Genomic DNA, 24,880 nt, shown 5'->3' with positions numbered 1-24,880 from the left:
TTGGGAACTGGTTTGTAGAATCAGATCTCCAACATGAATCATTCCAATTTGGTCCATTTGGGATTTTTGTATGAACTCTTTGAGTTCTCTTTAATCAAACACTGCCTGTACATAATTAAAATGGCCTTGTGTGTGTGTCTAGGAGTATGGATTAATTTTCAAAGAATGCTAACTATAGGATGTATTTGTTTTCCCCACCAGATAACGGCATCTGCAAACCAGAGTAAGTAATGCAGATATTTTCAAAGTATTTGGTTACACAAGTAGGACATGCAACAAAATGTTGCAGTGTAGCGAGTCCTTCTGTTCCGGATTTTAGTCAGCCATGCCTCATTCCATTTCCCCTCCCCTGATTTTACACCCTCCCCTTCCTTCACTGTCAAGGAGCATTCTGTGACCACTGAGCATGCTCAGACCTCATTTGTCTGTTTTGCTGGTTTTGCCCCCTTCATTGAACTACCCCCCCCCCCAAATATTTTTTGCACCTCTTTGGTACTTCGTGGGGGGGGCGTCTCTCTCTCTCTTGAGCCTGCTGATACTTCCCCCGTTGCGAGTGGATGGCGCAGTTTTGGCTATATAAAGATCCACACTATTCATTTATTTGATGCCTAGAAAGCAGTTTTCATAATTCATTGGTGTGTTTGCAACACAGGAAATGCAGCCACTTCAATTTTCTAATCTCTAATATTATGCAACTGGTATGAGTTAAGCAAAAATTCAGAACACAATGTGCAATAACAGAATACCAGAAGGAAAATGCTACTATTTCAATCAATTCCTCTTACAATGCAGGTTAGATCTATTCACAGGTTTCATGGCATGATGTGACGATTAACAATTCCATGTGCAAATATTTTCCACTCTGGCTGCTTTCCTTAGATATGACATTGACTGACAGCCAATCAATCAATCACTTTTGTGTGGGTTCATGGCTGTGGTCTATGCCACAACAGAATATTCTAGAACAGAATACAATATTCTTGCTGGAAAACCCTCTTACAAAAAATAAAACAAAAAACCCCAGAATTAAATACGAAGAGATTTGTACTAGGCTATAATTTGGTGAAAGCAAAACTAATATGTCTTAAAATAGAAACTTGCCTGCTGTATCACTATACAGTTGATGGAGAGAATATAGCCTTAAGCAAATTTCCGAGGAGCTGGGCTCCAGATATACGGAAATAGAGAAAACACCAAGCCCTTAAATATCTTTTCACAGCTCAGAACCTCACTGAAACTGGTTGTCACAAAGTTTGGTGCCAGGTACACACATGAATGGGATTTAAGTTTCAAATTAAGCCTTCTGGTGAGGTGAAACTCAGAGTAGTGTAGAGATGCATTCTGGACATAGCTGTCAACTTTTCCCTTTTCTTGCGAGGAATCCTATTCGGAATAAGGGAATTTCCCTTTAAAAAAAGGGAAACATTGACAGCTATGATTCTGGATTCTGGAAGGACTGGGATCTGACCATTTTTACCAGAAGTATAATGTAACCTAACCTAACCATTTTAGCAATATGATCAATGCCCTTCAAAACTGAAAATTCATGTTAGTACACGTGAACTTTGTATACAAAAGGTTAATTTACGCTGAATTGGATGGCACTTCTCCCTGATATGGCCCATGCAGATAGGGCTGAAAAATAAATTGCATGCCTTCTCTGCCCACCATTCTGGTCACTTACACTAAACTATGGTTTGGCTTACACTAAACTATGGTTTGTGCAGATGAGGGCAAAGATGAGCATTCCAATGAGAGACCAGTAAAGATAGGACAGCTATCATTCAGGAAAGTGCTGGCCCCATTAACTGATTTGTATAATGAGGGACATTAATACCCTTCTGAGGAACTCCACAAGGTGGTGGTGTGGTGTGTTTTGTTTTGTTTTGTTTTGTTTTGTTTTGTTTTGTTTTGCCTGTGCCTCTGTAATGCAGTGGTTTTCAACAAATGGGCCGTGGCAGCCTGGGGTACCTTGAATGATGGTCAGGGGTGCCGCGGGCAACACTGGCCTCTGTCCCTCTTTCCTTCCTTCCTTCCCTCCCTCCTCTCATGCCCTCTCGCATCTCTGCCTCCCAAAGGCTTGTACGACTGTTTGTTGCAGCAGCCCTGGCTACAAGCTCTGCAGGCAAATGGTGCCGCTGGGGCTGGCCAGGGGGTGCTGGTTGCCAGGAGCTGAGGCGGCCTTCGAGTAAGCAAGCAAGTGGGCGAGGGATCCCAGCCAACCAGTCCACCAGCCTTTGCTGTTGGGAATGGACAGACAAGTCCCAGGTCCCTGTGGGGCAGTGTGATGAAGCATCTCTTCTTGGGGCAGGGGGTGCAGCTCAGAGACTAGGGCGGCAGCCGTGACTGCCCAGAGGACTCCCAAACAGAGGGGAGAGGGAAAGAGGCTGAGGGAACACTCCACAAGGGAGGGTGTTCAAAAAGGGTGAGAGGCTGCCAGCTCTGTGGGCCAGGGGGTGACATAACTGGGCTCCTGAGACCCACAGGGGTGCTGTAGAAAGAATGTAGTTGGTCAAGGGAACCGTGGACTCAAAGAGGTTGAAAATCTCTGCTGTAATGATTTTGGGTAGAAAGCCAGCAGGAAGAAAAGGTGTTAACCATAAAGCACCCTTCTTTGGTCCCCCCCCCCCCCAACACCCAAAGCTGTTTTTTCCTAGGAAAAGCACAGATATCTGTAGGCATTATTCATGTGTAATTCGTGATGGCAGCTAAGACTGTGAGGACTTGCCTGAGGCCACTCAGGGAGTACAAGAGGAACCTAGGCCTCTAAGGAGTAAATCAAACTCTCTCTCCCTTCTGAACAATACTGATTTTTCAAGTATCCACCCAGGCTGGGGAACAGGATGGTTAATGCTCTTTATACTATAGTGAACCAATTATGGGATTAGCAGGGTCTGGGAAGGGTGCCATCCCTGTTATATTCTTCTCTCATTGTTATAGTCCTATGCGAAATTTTTCCTGTGGGAGTGCAGCTAGATGAAGCAATGAGGTGGAATATTAAGACACAGGATAAGACACAGCTTATGATCCTATAACCAGAACTGCCTCAAACACTCTCACATCATGTACCTTTGAAGATCCTCTGAACCTCAGCATTAAGCCAGACAGTCCCAACCTTAAAATTAATGGTGCATTAAAGAATTCTTATTCCTTTCCTTTAAGAGTTCCGCTAACACTGCCTTCCTTGTAGAAATGGAAGAGAAATTTGATTTTGTTTGCCTTTTAATGAGATACATTCCAATTCACTCTTCCCCAACAAATACATGAACTGAAATGCAGTTATACTTGAAATTTGATCTTTCTTGAATTTTTCAATTCAGTGTACAAAAATGCATGAATTAGGGGGAAATGTCATAAAAATGAATGAATATTAGAAAAAATAGCATGCAAAAATGCATTATATATGGGGAAAATGCTTGGGAAAATAAATACATATTTATTAAGTCAAAACTGCATACAGAAATGTGTTCATTGGGAGAAATTTGCACTAAAATGCAGGTGCATTTTCATGAGAATTATTTTTTACAGTCATAAATTGGTGCAGAAATGTGAAGAGAACAGCAATAGGGACGGGTTGTCCTGGGGACTAATGGTATCAGAAGGGCACAAAAATCAGACCTGTTGAAGCAATAGAGCTTTTTAGAACCTTTGTTGTAATCTATTTTTTAAGGGGGCGGATTTCAAGCCTGTTAAAAATAAAGTCCAGTTCCTTGTATTTCAAATGCCTCTTTTCAAAATGACGATCCTGTTGCAACTGAAGCCATAACAATGTCCCAAGATGATAACATACATTTTGATGGATAAAATAAATTTGAATGGAAGTGCGTGGGAATAGGCCCCTTAAGAGTACTCACATGGATATTGTCTTGCCTTTCACAGGTATTTCCATAATAAAAAGGAAACTTCTTCAAAGGACAATACAAAAGGGAACAAGTAAGTTAAGCTGGTTACTCTTCTATCAGGATAATTGCCGGGCGCATTCATTCATTCTGCTAAACTTTGCAGGAGTGACAGAGGGTGGTGAAGGAGGCAAAGTCTCTGTGACAAGGTGTGCTGACAGCCATCCTTCAGACAGTTTTCAAATGGGATTAGACAAATAATTTGCGGAGGCTAGGGCTATTAACTGGCTGCTAGCCATAATGGTTGTAAACTGTGGCCAGGATCATGATGGGGAGGAGCTGTGTGTGAGAAAGGGTTATTGCCCCCATGTGTCCTGTTTGTGGGCTCCCCAAATGTATCTGTTGGAAACTGGGTGCTGGACTAGATCTGGCCTTTGCTCTGATCTTGTGGGGCTCTTGTGTAATAAGGAAATGCAACACGTCAGTCCCGAAATGTAATAACCCAGCATGAACCCATTTCTAGAAACTCCTTACTTCTTTACAAAGACCCCATCATGCGCTGACATACCTCACTTTCTACCTCACAAGACCCACTTCATGCCACTGTGTAAGACAGGTAATCATTTACCATGATGTGTGTGTGTGTGTGTGTGTGTGTGTGTGTGTGTGTGTGTGTAACCAACAACAACTTAATACTTTAATCATCTGTATCATCCAGATGGATGGTGGCAATAAGATTCTTTTCCACTTCCCAAGTGCTATTTTTCTAGAAGAAAAGAAGTGCTGGAACTCACTATGAACACCTCCCTTGTTCTCTTATAATGGCAATGGTGCCCACCTGAGAGGGGCCGGAACTGAATTCTGGTGGGGGGGCGGGCTCGGAGCCCTGCTTCTATGTAATATTTCTGCTCAAGTGCAGAAGATTCACTTCATCATTGGGCAGGGCAATACAGATTGGTGCATAATGTGTGGTAAATTCTGTCAGAATATATTGGGTGTGTGTATGTGTGTATTTGTTTGTGTTTTCAATGCAAGTATTGATGCCGTGCAAGTATATGGGTGGTTCAATGACAGCAATAACAAACCACAGCTTGTAACTCTTTAGGCAGCACAAATTTATCCCTCAGATTAATCTGCCAGCCTCTCCCATCTCTGCCTCATTGTTCCAAGAACCGCCTTGCCTTCTGTACTATGCTCACTCTTCTTCTTTTGGGGCCTAAAATAGGTTTCAGTTGTGGCTGGATCTAGAATAACAAGAGTCTCCTTTAATTTGTCAAGGAAAGCACATTCTTTCACAGAAGTCAGAAAAGGGAGTTACAGCAAACTTTTATATGCTATTTTTTGCAAATGTTTAGTTATAACACCAGTCAATAACGATTACACGAGGTGGGCTTTTGAGATATGCTCCTGTAGTCCAGCATCTGTCAAACACCACTTAGGGAACATGCCGTGAAACTGGACTTCTCAAGAGCACAGTGTGTGAGTGAAAATACTGGAGAATTCTTGACTGTCTTGGATTGATTCAATGGTGGGGGGAAGAGGCTGCTACTGGTAGGATAGAGCTGCCTTTACACATAGACTTCTTTGGCACTGTGAAGAGGTTCTTCCACTAGGCAATCCAACAAAAGGGATTTGATTCCCAGCATATCTGGGGGAAAGAATACAACTTTCATAATACAACACATTTTGCTTTCTTTCTTTTTTAAACAGGACATCAGAGAAGAATGAAATTCGAGTTGGCTTCTTTGAGTTGGTAATAAAATTATTGCTTTTCACCACTTCATATATCTGCTGTGGTTCTATAGATCAGGGTGGTCAGATTCCCAGCTTATAGGGTCGTCATAATCGCAACTACCCTTTTGAGATTCAAGTACAAATGGAGACAGCTTTGTATTTTGTTTTTCCAAAACTGTTATGGGGACCCTGATGTTCACTGTGAAGGTGGCGCGTGTTGTTACTCCAAGAAGGAATGGTGGAGCTTAGCATTAAAGGTAAAGGTAAAGGGACCCCTGACCATTAGATCCAGTCGTGACCGACTCTGGGGTTGTGGCGCTCATCTTGCTTTATTGGCCGAGGGAGCCGGCATACAGCTTCTGGGTGTTGTGGCCAGCATGACTAAGCCGCTTCTGGTGAACCAGAGCAGCGCACAGAAACACCGTTTACCTTCCTGCCGGAGCAGTATCTATTTATCTACTTGCACTTGACGTGCTTTCAAACTGCTAGGTGGGCAGGAGCTGGGACCGAGCAACGGCAGCTCACCCCGTCATGGGGATTCGAACTGCTGACCTTCTGATCAGCAAGTCCTAGGCTCTGTGGTTTAACCCACAGCGCCACCTGGGTGAAATCCAGTGCTATAGTTCCACTCATGGAGTGGCTTTTGACTCAGAAGAGCATCTATTAATGCAAAAGAAGGGAGGTGATTTGCACTGATATCTCTCTTCCCTACACAACCCTTGTGCCTTCTTCCGCACCTATCTAGAGGGCCCTACAAGCTTCTGCAACAGATTTTCAGTTCTCAAGGGACTGTAGCAGGAAGGTGGGATCAGAAAACAACTACCATTTATTTTAGTGGCCACCTCTGTTGGATCAAAGCCATTCTGCCAGCGAAGCAGCAGCCTTGGGTTTCAGCCAGTGTTAGTAAGAAAAACAATTGGAACATTAATATACAAAGGAGCGATGCATAATTTTTTTGTGAATGCTCTTTGTCTGTTTCCCCCCACTTAAAGTTTAGATTTGCTTCTTCATCTGAGAAACTGATGATGGCTTTCGGTGGCATCTGCGCTGCTCTTCATGGAGCTGCCCAGCCAGCCATGTTGATTGTCTTTGGGGTAATGACAGACACATTTATTCAATATGATATTGAGAAGCAAGAGCTTAGTGACCCGAATAAAGGATGTGTGAATAACACTATAGTGTGGCTCAACAGTTCCTATCACCAAAACGACAATAATACACCAGTGAGTTGTGGGTAAGTGAACAAGACATTTTGCATTGTGTCCGGTGCTAATACTACTCAGAGTAGCCCCACTGAAGTTAAAGAACATGACTAACTTGGGTTCATTAGTTTCATCAGGTTGACTATGGGTAGAGGCCGGACATAACCTTATAGTAATATCTCAATATTTCGATATTTATAGACCTTACAAATGAGCAAAGCATTTTCTCTCCTCTGTTATTAAATGACATTGTCTGAAATCTTTTGCATTCTTGCACAGAAGACAAACCAGTGATACTCCAGGTCAGTTTACCAGCCTGCCTTCATATACAGTGGTACCTTGGGTTACATACGCTTCAGGTTACAGACTCTGCTAACCCAGAAATAGTGCTTCAGGTTAAGAACTTTGCTTCAGGATGAGAACAGAAATTGTGCTCCGACGGTGCAGCAGCAGTGGGAGGCCTCATTAGCTAAAGTGGTGCTTCAGGTTAAGAACAGTTTCAGGTTAAGTAAGGACCTCCGGAACGAATTAAGTACTTAGCCCGAGGTACCACTGTACATGTGATTAAATAATATTCCCATACCATGTCCTATCTCAGCTGGACTAATGTCATCTCCTCTCCAGAGCTGTAGGTGTTGCTACTTTGTTCATTGCCTGGCTGATAATTGCTCATTTTAATTTATACTTGCCCTACCATTGAGTCTAGCCAGCTTTGCCAACTGCTGGCTCTTACTAGAACGCGTAAAAATAGAAATTCGTCAGTCATTTTTCTAAGATTTGCTTTGTACTGCCCTGGTTCTGTAGAAGTAAAAAAAGAAAAGAAATATATATCTTTACTTTTGGCATTTAGAACTATTGTGCATGATTTCAACAGGAAATCACACAAAGGTAAATGTCCTTTGGCTTCAAAAGTTGCAGCTGCAACCCACAAGTCAATAATGGTTGAGTACTTGGATTTCAGGGCCAAAGATAATTGATGTAAACTTAAGGTTGATTCACTTGTTCCACCTAAGCACCGTTTTTTGGCAGTGGTTCAAATTCAGCACTCTTACGCATGTTTACACAGACGTAAGTCCCACTATATGGAATGGGACTTGCTTCCAATTACATGTGCATAGATTGCATCATTAGCCTTTCACAAGGAAATAGTTTGAAACTGGATCAGTTTATGCAAATGTTGAACAATAACTAATATTCCTTGTTTGTTTTGCCCTTGTTGAATTACACATCAACCAGTTAGCATTAAATGCTTTTAATGTTTGAGGTTTTACTGAGGTTTTATAATTTGTTGGAAGCCACCCAGAGTGGCTGAGGGAATCCATTCAGATGGGTGGCATATAAATGATATATTATTGTTATTATTAATATTAATGGAGAATATGGTGGACCTATTTTGTCAGATTGTCTGCTACTTACAGTATATATTATTTTGGAAAGTCAGTTTTTTTGTTTTCACTACAATCCCTTACTCTGCCCTCTCTGAATTCATACCCAAATATTAACTGAGGGAAAAGAACAATGGTAAACCCATCTGGCCCTGGAGATTTGCCCAATTGCATATTCTGAATGGCTCCTTCAATCTCTTGTTGTGTTATTTTATGGTTCAGGATTATCCTATTTTTTTGAGACAATTTTGGTAGTCCGTTACTCCTCAAAAATTGGTTTATTTCAGTCTCATTCTGCGGCCCTTGGGTGTATAGTTGTTTAAAGTATCTCTGGAAGCACTTTCTAATCTCCGCCGGGTTCTGGATATTTCTCCCTTCGATCTCTAGATTAGTGACCGTATTTAATTTTTGTCTCTTTTTCAGCTGCCATGCTAGCAGTTTTCCACATTTATTTGCCGATTCAAATGATCTTTGTTTCATTAACAAAGAAAAAGAAAAACATATATCTTCTTTAATTCTTTCTTTATCTATCAGGTTGCTGGACATTGAAATGGAAATGAGTTATTTTGCAAGTTACTATGGGGGAATAGGCTGTGCAGTGCTTGTGCTGGCATACTTCCAGGTCAGTATTATTTACTTCCCCATATTATTTTCCACAATAGAAAATGGTTTAATGTTGGTGGCACTCACCTGAAAAACAACAAAAAGGCAGCTAAACTCCTTTCTCCACAGTTGGGACACAGTCACAGGGCATTTCCAATTTGGGGTGCAACCACCCAGAAGGCCCTGCCTTGGGTTCCCATTTATCCCTCCCAACTTCCTGTGGACATTTGTTGACTGGAATCCTTCAACGATGGGCATTGTGAGACAGTTTTTATGCTGCTGTCTCATGGTGATGATCCAGATCCAGTTATATACATGTCCATGTGTTTAGTAGGCCTCTGTTGTCAACATACTGGAGTAGGTTTGTAAGCCTGAGATTTCTTCCCATGCTCCATGTCATGTAGAATGCACACAAAGGGACCAAGTGTTTATTTGTCGTTTAATCAGAAGAGTTAACAGAAGTGGTTTGGTTTTTTTATAGTTAGCTCCTCAATGTCAAGATCAATAATGGTAGGCAAGGATCTCTGGAGGCAGTTGTTGAGCTTTGGGGGGGGGGGATTACGCAGGGTTGTTGGGGGGGATTGCCGAAAATCGCTCACTCGCATGCGTCCAAAAATCTGCCTCTCAAATGTCCCCTCGCTGGCAGAAGCTGCCAATCACCCGCCAAATTACCGCAGCTTCAGCCACTCAACGCCAGCCATTGATGCAGCAACCAATAACACGCCCAATAGCCACTGACAGCTGTGGCAGCAACCAATCAAATGTCCACCCTATGCACTATCCATGTATAAGACGACCCCTACTTTTTTAGCATAATTTTTAAAGAATAAAACTTATACCCAGAAAAGTACGGTATATATTCTGTTCCTGGTTAAAGCCAGGCAATTCCCACTAATGTAACTGTGTTAATGGCTCCTGCCAGCCATTGTAGCATATATCTGTAGATGCCTGAATCAACTTATAAAGCATGTGCAGGGTTTTTATAACAGAAATAATCAATGCCAAATAAACCCAAAATTAGAATATATTTTTTTCCATTTAGCTGGCTGTGCTGTCAATATTTGCATCGTGGTTTCGTAGTTGCTAGATGATCACCCCCCTCCCCCTTTTAACTGTGACTCTTCCTTATCTCTCATCCTTCCCTACCCGCTACAGATCAGCTTATGGGTAATCTCAGCCGCTCGACAGACACAGAAAATCAGAAAAGCCTATTTCAGGAAAATAATGAGGATGGATATAGGCTGGTTTGATTGTACATCAGTGGGGGAACTCAGTACACGTATTTCTGAGTGAGTAATCTCAGACATCCATTGGTGAATGAGGTCAGCATGTTTTTAAGACGCTGCATTCTAATGAGTAGTCTGTGCAAGGTTATGTGAGTGAAGAATAATATCTACAGTATTACTTGTACCAGACTGGGGTCTGACTCCAAAGCAGAGCTAATATTCCACTGGATTTTGCTAGCAATGTGAGAGAAAATTGGCTTGAATCTGCACTTCTTAGAACAATAAACTAGTTGAAAACAGAGCTGGCTTTCCAAATTCACACTTGTGATGCAGTTCTTCAATTAAAAATCTGTAGAAAAATGCATATATTGGGGGAAAGTGTGCATTAAAAATGCACATATTAGTGAAAATCACATACACAAAATGCATTACATAAGGGAATACTGCTTGCAAAAAAAATGTGTGCATTAGACAAAATTACATACAAAAATGCATGTTCACACTGAAACCACTTTGAGGTACATAAATTTAATGAAATAATAATAAGGAAACATTGATGCATTTCTGTAAGGACATTAAAAATAATAATCACAAACTGATGAGAAAGTGCTGCAAAGACCAGAAAAAATGAGAAACTAAAAAAACCAAAACTGATGGATTTGTCCATCTTTAGCAGCTGCTGAAAACAACAGGTATTAAAAGGGTAGAAGATGAAACTATTATCTCTGCTTGAAACTTCCTACCATTAGGAAACCATTACTTTGCATGTGTGTTGAGATGTTGAAAAGGCCACCATAGGCACTTAAGCAGAGATGTAGAAGCAGGTGGGAAGAAGCAGCCATGAGCCTCACAGGGAGAGGGTGGAAATACACAGATAACAAGGCAGGTGTGTCATGTAGACATTTTCCTAGCAAAAACATCTAAGGCCTTCCCTAACCTGGTACCTTCGACATGCCTTGGACTGCATCATCCTCAGCCAGTGCAGTCGTAGTCCAAAACATCTGGAAGGCAGCCCTGTTTGCACCATCAACTGGCCTGCCATTTTTTCACAAGCTGGTGATGCTGGAGTTCTGCTTTTGTTGCTAAGTGACCCTGCCAATGCTCATTCACTCTCCTTTTCCATGGCTGACACATAGCACAGCCAGTCTCCAAGCTTACAAGGAGAACTGGGGTGAGGAGGAGAAACACAAGCACAGGTTTGTTGGCAAGTAGAGTCCAAGAGTCGGGTGGTTCGTAAGCCAAATACCTGTCCCAGAAACCCAAGAACCTACAGCCTGCCTGGAATCTAAAAGGAAAGGCTTGTTTACTTCAGACCTCAGTTCCCAAATGTCTGAACAAAGGAACAAAGAGATAGAAGCAAATGAGATAAATGGCTCTCATCAACATTTCTCCAATGTAGAAACAAATTGAATGAATATTTGGGGTTGCAATGAGGGTCATATGCAACTGCTGCTTCAACTTTTTTTGTTCTCCACAGTGACGTAAATAAAATAAATGATGCTATTGCTGATCAAGTAGCAGTCTTTATCCAGCGGTTCACCACCTTTATTTGTGGATTCATGTTAGGATTTGTCAGAGGCTGGAAGCTGACCTTGGTTATTATCTCAGTCAGTCCACTACTTGGGGTTGGAGCTGCCATGATTGGCCTGGTAAGGAACAATGCCATTCGTATCTAATTATGGCTGCTTTGTAGTCATGGAGAACTATGGCAAGATTTTAAAGTCACTGGCTGTTTAAAAACAACAACTACTCCACAGAACTCTGTCAAACCACCTACTAAGGGTTTTTTAAAATCTGTCCAATATCTATTTTTCACTGTTGTTCAGTAGTGCTGTCTGTCTTTCCTATAACCAAACTGAGAGCCTCAGTAAACCCAACTGGATTTTTGCCATTGACTTCAGAGGGATGTTCATGCAGTAATGGAAGCCACAATACCTTAGATCAACCTTTCTCAAACCTGGTGTTCTGCAGATGTTACTGGATTACAGCTGGAGTTATTGGACTACAGATATTACTACATCTCCCATCAGTCCCAAACCAGCATTGCCAGGGTTGTTTGGAGTTGTATTCCAGCAACATCTGGGGGGGCATCCGGTTGGGGAATGCTTCATTAGGTAATTTTTGTTGTGCCATAAGACTCTTCCTTGGTTTTGCTGCACAAGCAAGCACGTCCAGCCCTCTGAAAGCTGACTCTGTGGAAGGCAGGCATTTAACAAACTCCCTGTCAACCTTGTCTAAACGTTCACAGAGAAATCCTCTGTGAAGCTGGAAGGCTGACAAAATCTTTGTAATAGAAATATTAGGTGTGCTGCGTAACGGTTGTATGATGGCATATGCAACATCAATATTTTATATAGCTGATTCTAGAGCACAGTGGAATATGGTGATGTTGCCTAAAATGCACCTATATAATGCACTAGATAAGCCAACCTGATCTATCACATAAGCTATTTAGCACATGACTATGGGTAGGTGAAGTGAGCGAAAAAGAAAAGAAAAAGAAGAATGAATTTGCTACATAAATGTGTCCTTTGTAAATGTAGATAACCCAGTGTGACAGCAAGGAGCTTGTACAATCCAAAGGAGAAAAACCTTCACTGCCTAAATGAATCTTCTTACTGATTGGTTTAGGCTGTGGCAAAGCTGACAGGTCGAGAATTAAAAGCTTATGCAAAAGCTGGCGCTGTGGCCGATGAAGTGCTCTCATCCATCAGAACAGTGGCTGCTTTTGGAGGGGAAAGAAAAGAAGTTGCAAGGTTGGTTCGTATATCATGACTGACTCACAGACCTGAAGAAATTTAAAAGCAACAAAGCCTATGATTTTTAAGAGCATAATATGTGCAGGAAGATGAATCCTCTCCTTTGCTGCAGCTTAGATCCACCCTGTCTATCATCCCATACAGTACACTTTCCCCCTAACTTTCTAGTACAGGCACACACACACCCCACTTACATGGGGGTTATGTTCCAGGCCCCTGCACACATAAGCGAAAATTGCGTAAGTGGGGAGCATCCTCTAAAAAGCCTCTAAACCTCTGTATCCCCCCTGCTCCCCAGCTCTCTCTCTACTTCTCTTTCTCTCTCCACACAACTCTATCTCCAACTAGAGTTGAAGCTCTGGGACCAGCTGGAGGACGTGCGAAAAAGTGGCTGCTGCTGCTGCGCTACCCTGCACATCAGCTGTTAGGTGGGGAAGCTGAGCAGCCTAAACAAAGCCCCGCTGGGCCTTGGGTCTCTTTGGGGCTTCCTCCGCCCTCACTGACGTTCTCTTCAGGCTCTGGAAAGGGTCTTCTTGCGAGCCACAGGGACTCTCCAGCTCGCTACCACTATTTCCAGGGTTGAACGTATCATATCTATCTATCTATCTATCTATCTATCTATCTATCTATCTATCTATCTATCTATCATCTATCTATCTATCATCTATCTATCTATCTATCTATCTATCTATCTATCTATCTATCTATCATCTATCTATATCTATCTCTATCTCTATCTATCTATCATCTATCTATCTATCTATCTATCTATCTATCTATCTATCTATCTATCTATCTATCATTTCCCAGCACTGCGCATATATGCAGTGACACGCCAGTCAATCATGCATAGGTGGGGAGAATGCCTGTATTTCAATATGATATGGGGAGGAAATAAGGTGCAGGAAGGGGAAGGGGTTCAGCACCCCTCATCCAAAAAGTAGAAGATAGACTCCTTCCCCTTGCACTACCCACCCCTTATTCTGAATCAGACCATTGGTCCAAATTGTTCAGCATTGCCTACACTGAATGGCAGCAGATCTCTGGGGTTTCACGTGCAAGTCTCTCCCAGTCTGACCTGGAGAGGTTGGGGACTGAGCTGAGCACCTTGCACATGCAAAGTGTGCTCTCTGCCACTGAGCTACAGGCATTACACCTGCAGCATGCAAGCATTCCTCTTTTGCAACAGTTTCCTTCAACCCCAAACATGGCACTTACTTAGCCCCTTTGCTGTGTTTTATTTTTCTCAAATGCACTTCTTAAATTTTCCTTTTGTTCTTTCCGCAGATATGACAGAAACCTAGTGTTTGCCCAAAACTGGGGAATTAGAAAGGGAATAATAATGGGATTTTTCACCGGTTACATCTGGTGCATCATTTTCCTGAGTTATGCGCTGGCATTTTGGTACGGCTCAAAACTTGTTCTTGAAGATGAGGAGTACTCACCTGGCACACTTATACAGGTAAGGCTTTCAGTGGTTTCCCCCGTTTCCCCCCTCAAAGCACTTGCACTTCCAGCCACCTCATTGCTTTGAAAAACAAAGTGGGTGCTTTGTAAACTTTTCAGTGTAACCTTAACAGGTGGGACCTGTAGTGTAAAGCTGCAGCGTACCTAGTAGGAGGTATTCTGTTCAGGGTTCCAGCTAGCCTTTGTGCAGAATTCTCCTCTTCTTTTGCCACCATCCCACACATTTTTCTGTCACACCTCCCTACAGCCAGCCAGCATTCTACACTTACCAAGCATATTCACTGGGATGGTATTTGTATGTGTGTGTGGGGGGGTGTCCCTTGGGGTCATTTCCTCTTCTCCCCCTTCAGCTGGCTGAGACCTTCCTCCTATGCACAAATGGTGTCATTTTGACTACTCAAGGATTGCCGCTTAGATAACAAATTCACAATAAGATATATTTCAGAGCATCCTTTAAACCTTCCTTGGAACCTCCCTCTACTCATCTGAAAATTTGAAATGTTTCCCTTAGTTAGAGAGCCAGTGTGGTGTAGTGGTTCAGAGCAGTAGTCTCGTAATCTGGGGAACCGGGTTCGCGTCTCCGCTCCTCCACATGCAGCTGCTGGGTGACCTTGGGCCAGTCACAGTTCTTTGAAGTCTCTCAGCCCCACTCACCTCACAGAGTGTTTGTTGTGGGGGAGGAAGGGAAAGGAGAATGTTAGCCGCTTTGAGACTCCTTAAAGGGAGTGAAAGGCAGGATATCAAATCCAAACTCCTCCTCCTCCTCCTCTTCTTCTTCTTCTTCTTCTTCTTCTTCTTCTTCTTCGTTGAGAAAAGAAAACAATAATGTCATTTTAAATTGCATCCCTGCCTTCAGATCTATAAATATCATTTTTGTACCCTCCTTAATATATCACACAGGGCGAAAACATTTTTCTGCCTTCCAGAATGATTCCTTCTAATTATAATTTAATTTCTGCTCCAATGCAATTTTTAAAACCACCCAGAAAACATAATTGTTTCCCCCCACCCCCTTTTCTTTCTTTTCAGGTTTTTTTTGGAGTTCTGGTAGCTGCCTTAAGTCTTGGCCAAGCTTCTCCTTGCCTGGAAGCCTTCGCCACTGGCCGAGGAGCTGCAACAAATATCTTTGAGACGATAGATAAAGTGAGTAGCTCAACTGGTTCAGCACCACTAGCCTGTGTTGGAGGGTGAAATAAATGAGCCTTGCATCAGCTTAAGGGCTTCTGCCAACAGCACAGATGAGAAATATTATGGTGATTAAGGGAAAAATTGATTGCAGATTAAAGCAAACCAGCACCATGCCTGTGCATTTGACAAACAGCACATTCGTCCAAGTGGCAGTTCTAAATGATTGCTTATGAATATTCAAAGTATCAGCAAGCTCCAATATTTATCTATTAGGAGTCAACTCTATAAGCGGCCTGATCGCCAAGACACTCAGCTCCGCAAAGTGGTTTCAGGAATTAAGCCGCTATGGTCTCCCTTGATTTATAAGGAATGAAGTGAAGCCAAAGGCTCAGATAAGGGCATTAATACATATAGTGTTACCAAAGCTTCAGGGAATGGAGAGAATGGAATAGCCAGCAAATCTAACCCTTTGTAATCCCATTGGGTGCAAATAAGTTACGTCCGTAGCAGCCAGCTGTGCTCTTCTGCTTTTAGCCCTCGCACAGCAGAAAATAATGCTTACTTAACAGCTTTGATGCGTGTGATTAGAGAACAGCACGAGTGGGTTGTAGGAAAATGTGCATAATGCCTTGCACTTTTTGAAGAATATCTTTAGCAGTGCAATCCTGTGCATGGCTACTCAGATGCAAGTCTGAGTTCAATGGGATTGACTCCCAGGAAAGCCAAAGTGATTTCCCGTGCATGGCCTGGGCATGTGGTCTCTTTGCATAGCAGGCACATTATGCCCCTTGACTCAAAGACCAGGTAAAAGGTGAACAGCCCAGACCATGTTGAGAGAGCTGTGGCCTTGCAGGATTATAAGCTGTTGTCTCTGATGCCCGAGCCTGGAGTGTGTAATATTTGGAGAGATGGAGTCCCAGCTGGATTGGAGATGGGAAGTGGGTTTGATTCCCCTATGCAGGGATGTCCAGACCTATGGGACTTGGTTCTGGGCCAGGGAGAGACTGGAGCTGTGGGGACCTTTAACTTTGGAGGGACATTGAAGCATGCTGTGAAACCTCCTTTGGATCTTAATGCTGACCACGGAGAATGGGCTGATCTGCCAAGAAGGGCTAAAGACACTGTTAAGTTGGAGCTTCCCAGAGATCTACTCCTCAGTGCCAAAGGAAAGAAATTGAGAATAAGATCAACAGATGACAAAGTAAAGGGCAAGTACAAATTTAAAGAAGATCTGCAGAAGGGACATGGAGAAGAGTTAAGAGCCTCGGACAGAAGATCACCAGGTTGATGGACTAGAGGGAATTGACAGAAAGGACTGACAGAACCCGAGACCAGGAAGAAGAGACGGTGGATGAAGATTGGAAGAAAGTCTAAAAATTTATTTAAAGAAACATTGTAAAGTTAATGAGTCTTAGGAAAATGTTGGAATGAAACTATTTGGCTTTAGTAGAAATGCTATAAGGAGATAAGTGTAAATAAGTTCTAAGCCTTTAGGGTCTTTTAAGTGTAAAATTCAAGGGTAAATGGTGTTAAGATAAATGATAGAACAAAATCTGAGAAAGAGGGAAAGGATTTGCTGAAACAGCTAATTGAATTAGAATACAAAAAAGGGAGGTGTGAGGAAGTCGAGGAAATAAGTAAATGAAAGATAAAGATATGAAAATATTGGATCTGTTTTTTTTCTTTTTAAAATGTTTTTGTTTTTAAATGTTTTTGTTTTTTCTCTTTTTATTGATCTGTTGTATTGTTCTTTTATTGTATTTTTTATTTTTTTATTTTTGAAGTATTGTAATTTCCTTATTGCTTGTTTTTTCTTTTCTTTTTTGTAATTGTTAAACTCTAATAAATATCATTTTAAAAAAAAAAAGGTGAACAGCCCAGAACTTGGGGGTGGATGAAAACAGGCCAAAACTTTACAGACTGCAGCAAAATGAGCAGAGTTGGCATGGTATAGAGCCAGGATCTGTTAACATCCTTAGACTTCTCATCTGAAGTCCGATTCACCATCCCAGTTCGCCTGTTGGGGAGTGCCATGGGAGTTGACCAGCATCTAGGGAGGCAGTGTGGGGGCTACCCAAGTGCCAGGCATCCCATTGGGAATCTGAAATGGGTGGCGCCATCCCCAGCCAACTCCAGGCTCTGGCCAGGAGCTGGAGCAACTCCTTAAGACCCTCTTACAAGGGTCTTCCTTATGTTTGGATTCTACCCAGTGCAAAAAAGAGAGAGAAAGCAGCTTTTCTACAAGGGAAGTAATATAACCGATTAACTCTGCCCCAGAAACCTGTTATTGACTGTATGTCAGAAGATGGCTACAAGCTGGATAAAGTCCGTGGTGAAATTGAATTCCATAATGTGACTTTCTACTACCCATCTAGGCCTGACGTAAAGGTAAGAGCTTCACTTTTCTGGTTAACCATTATAGCTGCTTCCAGGTACTGCTTTGAACATCAGGGAAAACGCTTTTTAAACATGTGATCTTTTTCATTTTTATTTCCAGATTTTGGAAAAACTCAACATGGTTATCAAGGCAGGGGAAACAACAGCTTTTGTTGGACCCAGTGGAGCTGGAAAGAGCACCACAATACAGCTCATCCAGCGGTTTTATGACCCTAGTGAAGGCATGGTGAGAGCTTTACCTAACTTCTTTGTAAGAAAGTGGTCACTTTCATTTTCATCCCTCCCCCCACCCTTTTTAATTAAAAATCCTGTAAAACGACTACATAACTTCCATTTTCATTTAAAGAATCCTGGGACATGATTCATTCCCACTGTGGGTATAGAGCAGGGGTAGGCAACCTAAGTCCCATGGGCAGGATGCAGCCCAATCACCTTCTCAACCTGGCCTGTGGACGGTCCAGGAATCAGTGTGTTTTTACATGAGTAGAATGTGTGCTTTTATTTAAAATGCATCTCTGGGTTATTTATGGGGCCTGCCTGGTGTTTTTACATGAGTAGAATGCGTGCTTTTATTATATATATATATATATATATATATATATATATATATATATATATATATTTGCTTTCGTAGATTTTCACGGGTACAGGAATGCAGGTTTTGGTGTCCTCGGGTATCTTCCCGTGTAAAAGTTGGGGTGTCTAGGCGACGTTTCGACGAGGTCTCACTCGTCATCTTCAGGCTGGTGCTTTCGGCTTCTTGTTACTGGAACAGAGCAGGATCTCAGTGTTTGAGTTCCTATAAATACTGTTGAGGAGGTGTGGCCTCCTATGTTCTGGGCAGAGAGGAAGTTCCCAGGCTAGTGTGCCTTTTCTTCTTTTGTTCCTTAATTGCTTGAGGGATATCTTGAGTGATTTCTTGAGTGATATCCTGAGTACCACTTAGGTGGGTCATTAGGTGTGGATTAGTTGCTAAAGCCTTTGTGTCTTGACCTCTTGAACTTTGTGAAGAGTTTTTCTGAGAAGATGGGTGTACTACATTTAGTTGTGCTCTGGCTTGGCTTCGTGTATAGGGGCGAGCTGTGGTTTTGTGGCCTGTGCCAGCCAGATCTGTGTAGGGATTGCAGGGGGGTGCAGCATCCGGAGGTGCCACCATGGTTTGGCTACTGGATGGTGTCTGTAATTTATCTGTGGAGAGGGTCTGGGTTTGGGTCTGGTGTGGTTGATTGGTGATGGCGTTCTGTGTGCCTCTGGATCTGGTGTCAGTTTTTGTGGGGAGGGCTAATTTCCAGATGTCTGGCAAGCGGGATGTGTCGTCACGCTTGTTCATGTTGTGAGGGTGTTTCTCTATCTCGATGGCTTCCATGATTATTCTCTTGTGGTGATGTTCCATGTTAGAGAGCAATTTGGAATCTGCAAAATTAATTTCGTGTCCTGTTTCTTTCATGTGTTGGAAGAGAGAGGAAGTTTTTTCTTCTTTTTTGACGGCATTCTTGTGTTCTGCGATACGTGCATTTATTCGTCTGTTTGTTTGTCCAATGTACGTGGCTGGGCAGACTTTGCAGGGTATTTCATAGACCCCTTGGTTTTCCAACTGGATTTTATCCTTGGGGTTTCTGAGGATATTGGCTATTTTTTGGTTGGCGCAAAAGGCTGTTTTGATATTGTGTTTATGGAGGATTTTGCTAATTTTATCTGTAGTGCCCTTGATATAAGGAAGGAGGGCCATGCCATTGTTTTCTTCTGTGTCTTGGTTTTTGGGGGGTGTTTCTTTTTGGATTAGCTTCGTAACCCTGTTTTGCTGGTATCCATTGGCAATTAACACATTTGAGAGATTCTGTAACTCAGTTGTCAAGTGGTCTTTGTCAGCCAGGCGTTTGGTTCTGGAGATGAGAGTCTTGGCTACGGAGTTTATTTGTGCAGGGTGGTGGTGTGATTGTGCATGTAAGTAGCGGTTGGTGTGTGTTTTTTTCCGGTAGATAGTGTGTCCTAGGGAGCCATCAGGTTTTTTGTAGATTAGGACGTCAAGAAAGGGAAGTTGGTTGTTGGCTTCTATTTCCATAGTGAATTGTATTTTGGGGTGTAGGCTGTTGAGATGTGTGAGGAAGCTGTCCAGTTTTTCCTTCCCGTGTGGCCAAATTACAAAGGTGTCGTCAACATATCTGAGCCAAAGTTTGGGTTTGTGTTCTGACTTGTCTAAAGCATTGGTTTCAAAGTGTTCCATGTACAGGTTTGCGATGACCGGTGAGAGGGGTGATCCCATAGGTGCTCCTTCTATCTGTTTGTATCTTTGTCCATTGTGGATGAAGTACGTGTTGGTTAGGCAGTGGTTGGTCAGGTCCAAGATGTATTCGGGGGGATTGTATTTGTTTTGAATGGCTGTCAAGGCTTCATTAATGGGCACTTGTGTGAAGAGAGATACAACATCGAAGCTCACAAGTAGGTCATTGGGATGTAGGTTTTGCTTCTTTATTGTTTCTATGAACTGGAAGGAGTTTGGAACGTGTGAAGAGATGGATTCTGCATAGGGCTGGAGTTGCTTGGCGAGAAATTTAGCGAGATTTTGTAGAGGTGAGCCTATGGAGCTGACTATTGGTCTGAGTGGTGTTCCTTCTTTGTGTATCTTGGGGAGGCCGTAGAGTTTGGGGCATCTGGATGATTTTTCTCTGGGGATGATTCTTAGCTGGATTTCTTCACTGATAGGAGAGGCTTTTATTTTGGATTTGGTGGTTTTTTCCAGGTAGGTGGTGGGATCTGTTTTTATAGGTTGGTAGGTAGGGTCTTGGAGTAGATTTGATAGTTTTGCTTGGTAGTCCGATGTGTTCATCACAACAGTGGCATTACCTTTGTCTGCTGGGAGAATGATTATGTTGTTGTCTTTCCTCAGGTTGGTGAGTGCTTTCTGTTCTTCTTTGTGTAAATTGCTTCTGGGTGGTTTGCTGGAGCAGAGGATGTTGGTGACTTCAAGTCTGATTTTATTGGCTTCATCTGGGTTGATTTTGGTTAGGCTAGCTTCGACTCCGCATATGATGTTTTCCGTGGGGATGCGTCTCGGGGCGACTGCAAAGTTGAAACCTTCAGCTCTCCAGACGGCTAGTTGTTTGCATTTGTCCCAGAGTGCAGGGTGGATTTTGTTACAGAGTTTGAGGTGAAGAGTGAGCAGATCTTTGTTGGTTTGGTTTAGTAGGTATCTTTTCTTGTGTAGTTCGTTTCTGATTAGGGATAGTTCAGTTCGTTTCAGGATCCTTTCGGTAGCTGGGGTTTTAGAGTGGAATTTAAGTTGGAAGCTTGTGGGAATTAAGTTGTTGTCTCGGCAGTTGCGTAGGATGTTGTATCTCTCTTCACACAAGTGCCCATTAATGAAGCCTTGACAGCCATTCAAAACAAATACAATCCCCCCGAATACATCTTGGACCTGACCAACCACTGCCTAACCAACACGTACTTCATCCACAATGGACAAAGATACAAACAGATAGAAGGAGCACCTATGGGATCACCCCTCTCACCGGTCATCGCAAACCTGTACATGGAACACTTTGAAACCAATGCTTTAGACAAGTCAGAACACAAACCCAAACTTTGGCTCAGATATGTTGACGACACCTTTGTAATTTGGCCACACGGGAAGGAAAAACTGGACAGCTTCCTCACACATCTCAACAGCCTACACCCCAAAATACAATTCACTATGGAAATAGAAGCCAACAACCAACTTCCCTTTCTTGACGTCCTAATCTACAAAAAACCTGATGGCTCCCTAGGACACACTATCTACCGGAAAAAAACACACACCAACCGCTACTTACATGCACAATCACACCACCACCCTGCACAAATAAACTCCGTAGCCAAGACTCTCATCTCCAGAACCAAACGCCTGGCTGACAAAGACCACTTGACAACTGAGTTACAGAATCTCTCAAATGTGTTAATTGCCAATGGATACCAGCAAAACAGGGTTACGAAGCTAATCCAAAAAGAAACACCCCCCAAAAACCAAGACACAGAAGAAAACAATGGCATGGCCCTCCTTCCTTATATCAAGGGCACTACAGATAAAATTAGCAAAATCCTCCATAAACACAATATCAAAACAGCCTTTTGCGCCAACCAAAAAATAGCCAATATCCTCAGAAACCCCAAGGATAAAATCCAGTTGGAAAACCAAGGGGTCTATGAAATACCCTGCAAAGTCTGCCCAGCCACGTACATTGGACAAACAAACAGACGAATAAATGCACGTATCGCAGAACACAAGAATGCCGTCAAAAAAGAAGAAAAAACTTCCTCTCTCTTCCAACACATGAAAGAAACAGGACACGAAATTAATTTTGCAGATTCCAAATTGCTCTCTAACATGGAACATCACCACAAGAGAATAATCATGGAAGCCATCGAGATAGAGAAACACCCTCACAACATGAACAAGCGTGACGACACATCCCGCTTGCCAGACATCTGGAAATTAGCCCTCCCCACAAAAACTGACACCAGATCCAGAGGCACACAGAACGCCATCACCAATCAACCACACCAGACCCAAACCCAGACCCTCTCCACAGATAAATTACAGACACCATCCAGTAGCCAAACCATGGTGGCACCTCCGGATGCTGCACCCCCCTGCAATCCCTACACAGATCTGGCTGGCACAGGCCACAAAACCACAGCTCGCCCCTATACACGAAGCCAAGCCAGAGCACAACTAAATGTAGTACACCCATCTTCTCAGAAAAACTCTTCACAAAGTTCAAGAGGTCAAGACACAAAGGCTTTAGCAACTAATCCACACCTAATGACCCACCTAAGTGGTACTCAGGATATCACTCAAGAAATCACTCAAGATATCCCTCAAGCAATTAAGGAACAAAAGAAGAAAAGGCACACTAGCCTGGGAACTTCCTCTCTGCCCAGAACATAGGAGGCCACACCTCCTCAACAGTATTTATAGGAACTCAAACACTGAGATCCTGCTCTGTTCCAGTAACAAGAAGCCGAAAGCACCAGCCTGAAGATGACGAGTGAGACCTCGTCGAAACGTCGCCTAGACACCCCAACTTTTACACGGGAAGATACCCGAGGACACCAAAACCTGCATATATATATATATATATATATATATATATATATATATATATAGTCTGTCCCACCACATGGCCCACCCCGGCTGAAAAGGTTGCTGACCCCTGGTATAGAGCAGGGTAAGGGGAGAAATTAGATTCAGTTTGCATTTAAAGGTGAACATACTTAATTTGCACTTTCTGAATCAATATATGAAGTGAAATCCAGCCAGCCTTTGAAATTCACAACTTTCTGAATTTTGCAGTGCAGTTCTCCAGCAAAGTAGCATGTACATAGAATAGGGTAAGGTAAAAAGGTAAAGGACCCCTGTATGGTTAAGTCCAGTCAAAGGCAACTATGGGGTTGCGGTGCTCATCTCGCTTTCAGGCCGAGGGAGCTGGCGTTTGTCCACAGACAGCTTTCCGGGTCATGTAGCCAGCATGACTAAGCCGCTTCTGGTGCAACGGAACACTGTGATAGAAGCCAGAGCACATGGAAACACCACTTACTGGGTACCTTCCCGCCACAGCAGAACCTATTTATCTACTTGCACTGGCATACTTTCAAACTGGTAGGTTGGCAGGAGCTGGGACAGAGCAGTGGGAGCTCACTCTGTCGTGTGGATTCGAACTGCCGACCTTCCAATTGGCAAGCCCAAAAGGCTCAGTGGTTTGGCTACAGCGCCACCTGCCACCCTCATAGAGTAGGGTACAAAGTGCTTAAAGGCATTGATTAGTAAATATAGCATATAAAACTGCATTGTATTAGGGAAATTGCATCTCAGAAATGTGTGCATTAAGCAATATTCATGCTAAAGAACTTTCATGGGTACTTTTTTTGTTAAAAAAATCACGTAGTAGTGTGGAAATATGAAAACTGGGAGAAACCAAAATTGACAGATTCATCTATTCCTAGTGTAGAGTCTATTCCAATATCAAATACTGAGTGACTGAACAAGTGTATTATGACTATTTATCCTGCAAACAACTTGTTGTTGTTGTGTAGATTACTCTAGATGGACATGATATTCGCTCGCTTAATATTCAGTGGCTGCGTTCCTTGATTGGCATAGTTGAGCAGGAACCAGTCCTGTTTGCTACCACCATTGCAGAGAACATTCGCTATGGTCGGGAAGATGCCACTATGGAAGACATCATCAGAGCAACCAAACAAGCCAATGCCTACGACTTTATCATGGATCTGCCTGGGGTAAGGCAAGCTTCAGTTTACAATATTCAAAATCCTGATGTGACTGCATGCCTATCTAGCTTGTGACCTACAAAGTCATGCACACCTCACCAGCCACGCATTGTGGTCTTCCAGAAGTGCTTGTCTGTTTTTGCAGCCTCAGGCAGGCATTGAGAACAGAACGTTTATCACACCTTGGTGGGTTCTTATACATGGCTGGTGGTGGACCATTACTGTGTAGGTCTATCCGCAGTGTTCAAGACAATATGGACAATTGCCGTCTTCTACAGTGGCCACTATCTTCTGAAGTTTACTTGTGGTTCCTTCCTTCAAAGGAGAGAGAGAGAAAGTAGATTTTTTTGGTGATGCCAGTGTTTATTGGCTGCAATTCCAAGGTGTGTGCCTGAGCCACTCATGCACCCACTAGGAGTTTCTTGGGTAAATTGCTTCTCAGCAGACAATCCCCTGTTGGATTAAAACCATTATTGGTATTTCCTTTTCCTTTTTTCCTTTTTTCCTTTTTTCCTTTTTTCCTTTTTTCCTTTTTTCCTTTTTTCCTTTTTTCCTTTTTTCCTTTTTTCCTTTTTTCCTTTTTTCCTTTTTTCCTTTTTTCCTTTTCCTTTTCCCGGGTAATGAAGAGACCATAAAGTGATGTTTAAATGCACATGGTTGTTCTCAGTAAGTTGACTGCTAGTAGAAGGAGGATAAGGACTTTCAGTGGCTGTGTTCTACCTCCACTGTCAAAGTTGCTGGGGAACACAAGTTGGGGGATGGAGGAGTGCTGTTGCATGTAGGTATTGGTTGTGGGCTTCCATAGGTACCTAGTTGGCCATTATGGCAAGGTGTTCTTATCTTCAAAGATACATATAAGAGACTTGCTTCTTCAGG

At 42.7% G+C, this 24,880-nt stretch overlaps 1 protein-coding gene across 4 annotated transcripts in view; it reads left to right on the top strand.

The window, feature by feature from the left end:
- Positions 1-24,880, top strand: part of ABCB11 (ATP binding cassette subfamily B member 11) — a 54,463-nt gene that overhangs the window by 3,872 nt on the left and 25,711 nt on the right. For 3 of the 4 annotated variants that reach the window (XM_077936997.1, XM_077937003.1, XM_077937005.1), the window contains exons 3-15: positions 202-223; positions 3,880-3,933; positions 5,550-5,592; positions 6,566-6,807; positions 8,695-8,782; positions 9,919-10,052; positions 11,467-11,638; positions 12,621-12,745; positions 14,036-14,210; positions 15,245-15,358; positions 17,621-17,731; positions 17,841-17,966; positions 23,810-24,013. In XM_077936997.1, the coding sequence (XP_077793123.1) occupies positions 202-223; positions 3,880-3,933; positions 5,550-5,592; positions 6,566-6,807; positions 8,695-8,782; positions 9,919-10,052; positions 11,467-11,638; positions 12,621-12,745; positions 14,036-14,210; positions 15,245-15,358; positions 17,621-17,731; positions 17,841-17,966; positions 23,810-24,013 (1,610 nt within the window). Of the gene's footprint in view, positions 1-201; positions 224-3,879; positions 3,934-5,549; positions 5,593-6,565; positions 6,808-8,694; positions 8,783-9,918; positions 10,053-11,466; positions 11,639-12,620; positions 12,746-14,035; positions 14,211-15,244; positions 15,359-17,620; positions 17,732-17,840; positions 17,967-23,809; positions 24,014-24,880 lie in introns of those variants that run through there. The other variant, XM_077937008.1, reaches the window with a different exon arrangement.

The sequence above is a fragment of the Podarcis muralis genome, chromosome 1 (assembly GCF_964188315.1).
Source record: "Podarcis muralis chromosome 1, rPodMur119.hap1.1, whole genome shotgun sequence".
NCBI lineage: Eukaryota > Metazoa > Chordata > Lepidosauria > Squamata > Lacertidae > Podarcis > Podarcis muralis.
Note: the sequence above shows the minus strand (reverse complement) of the source record. Positions and strands in the feature narration are given on the sequence as shown.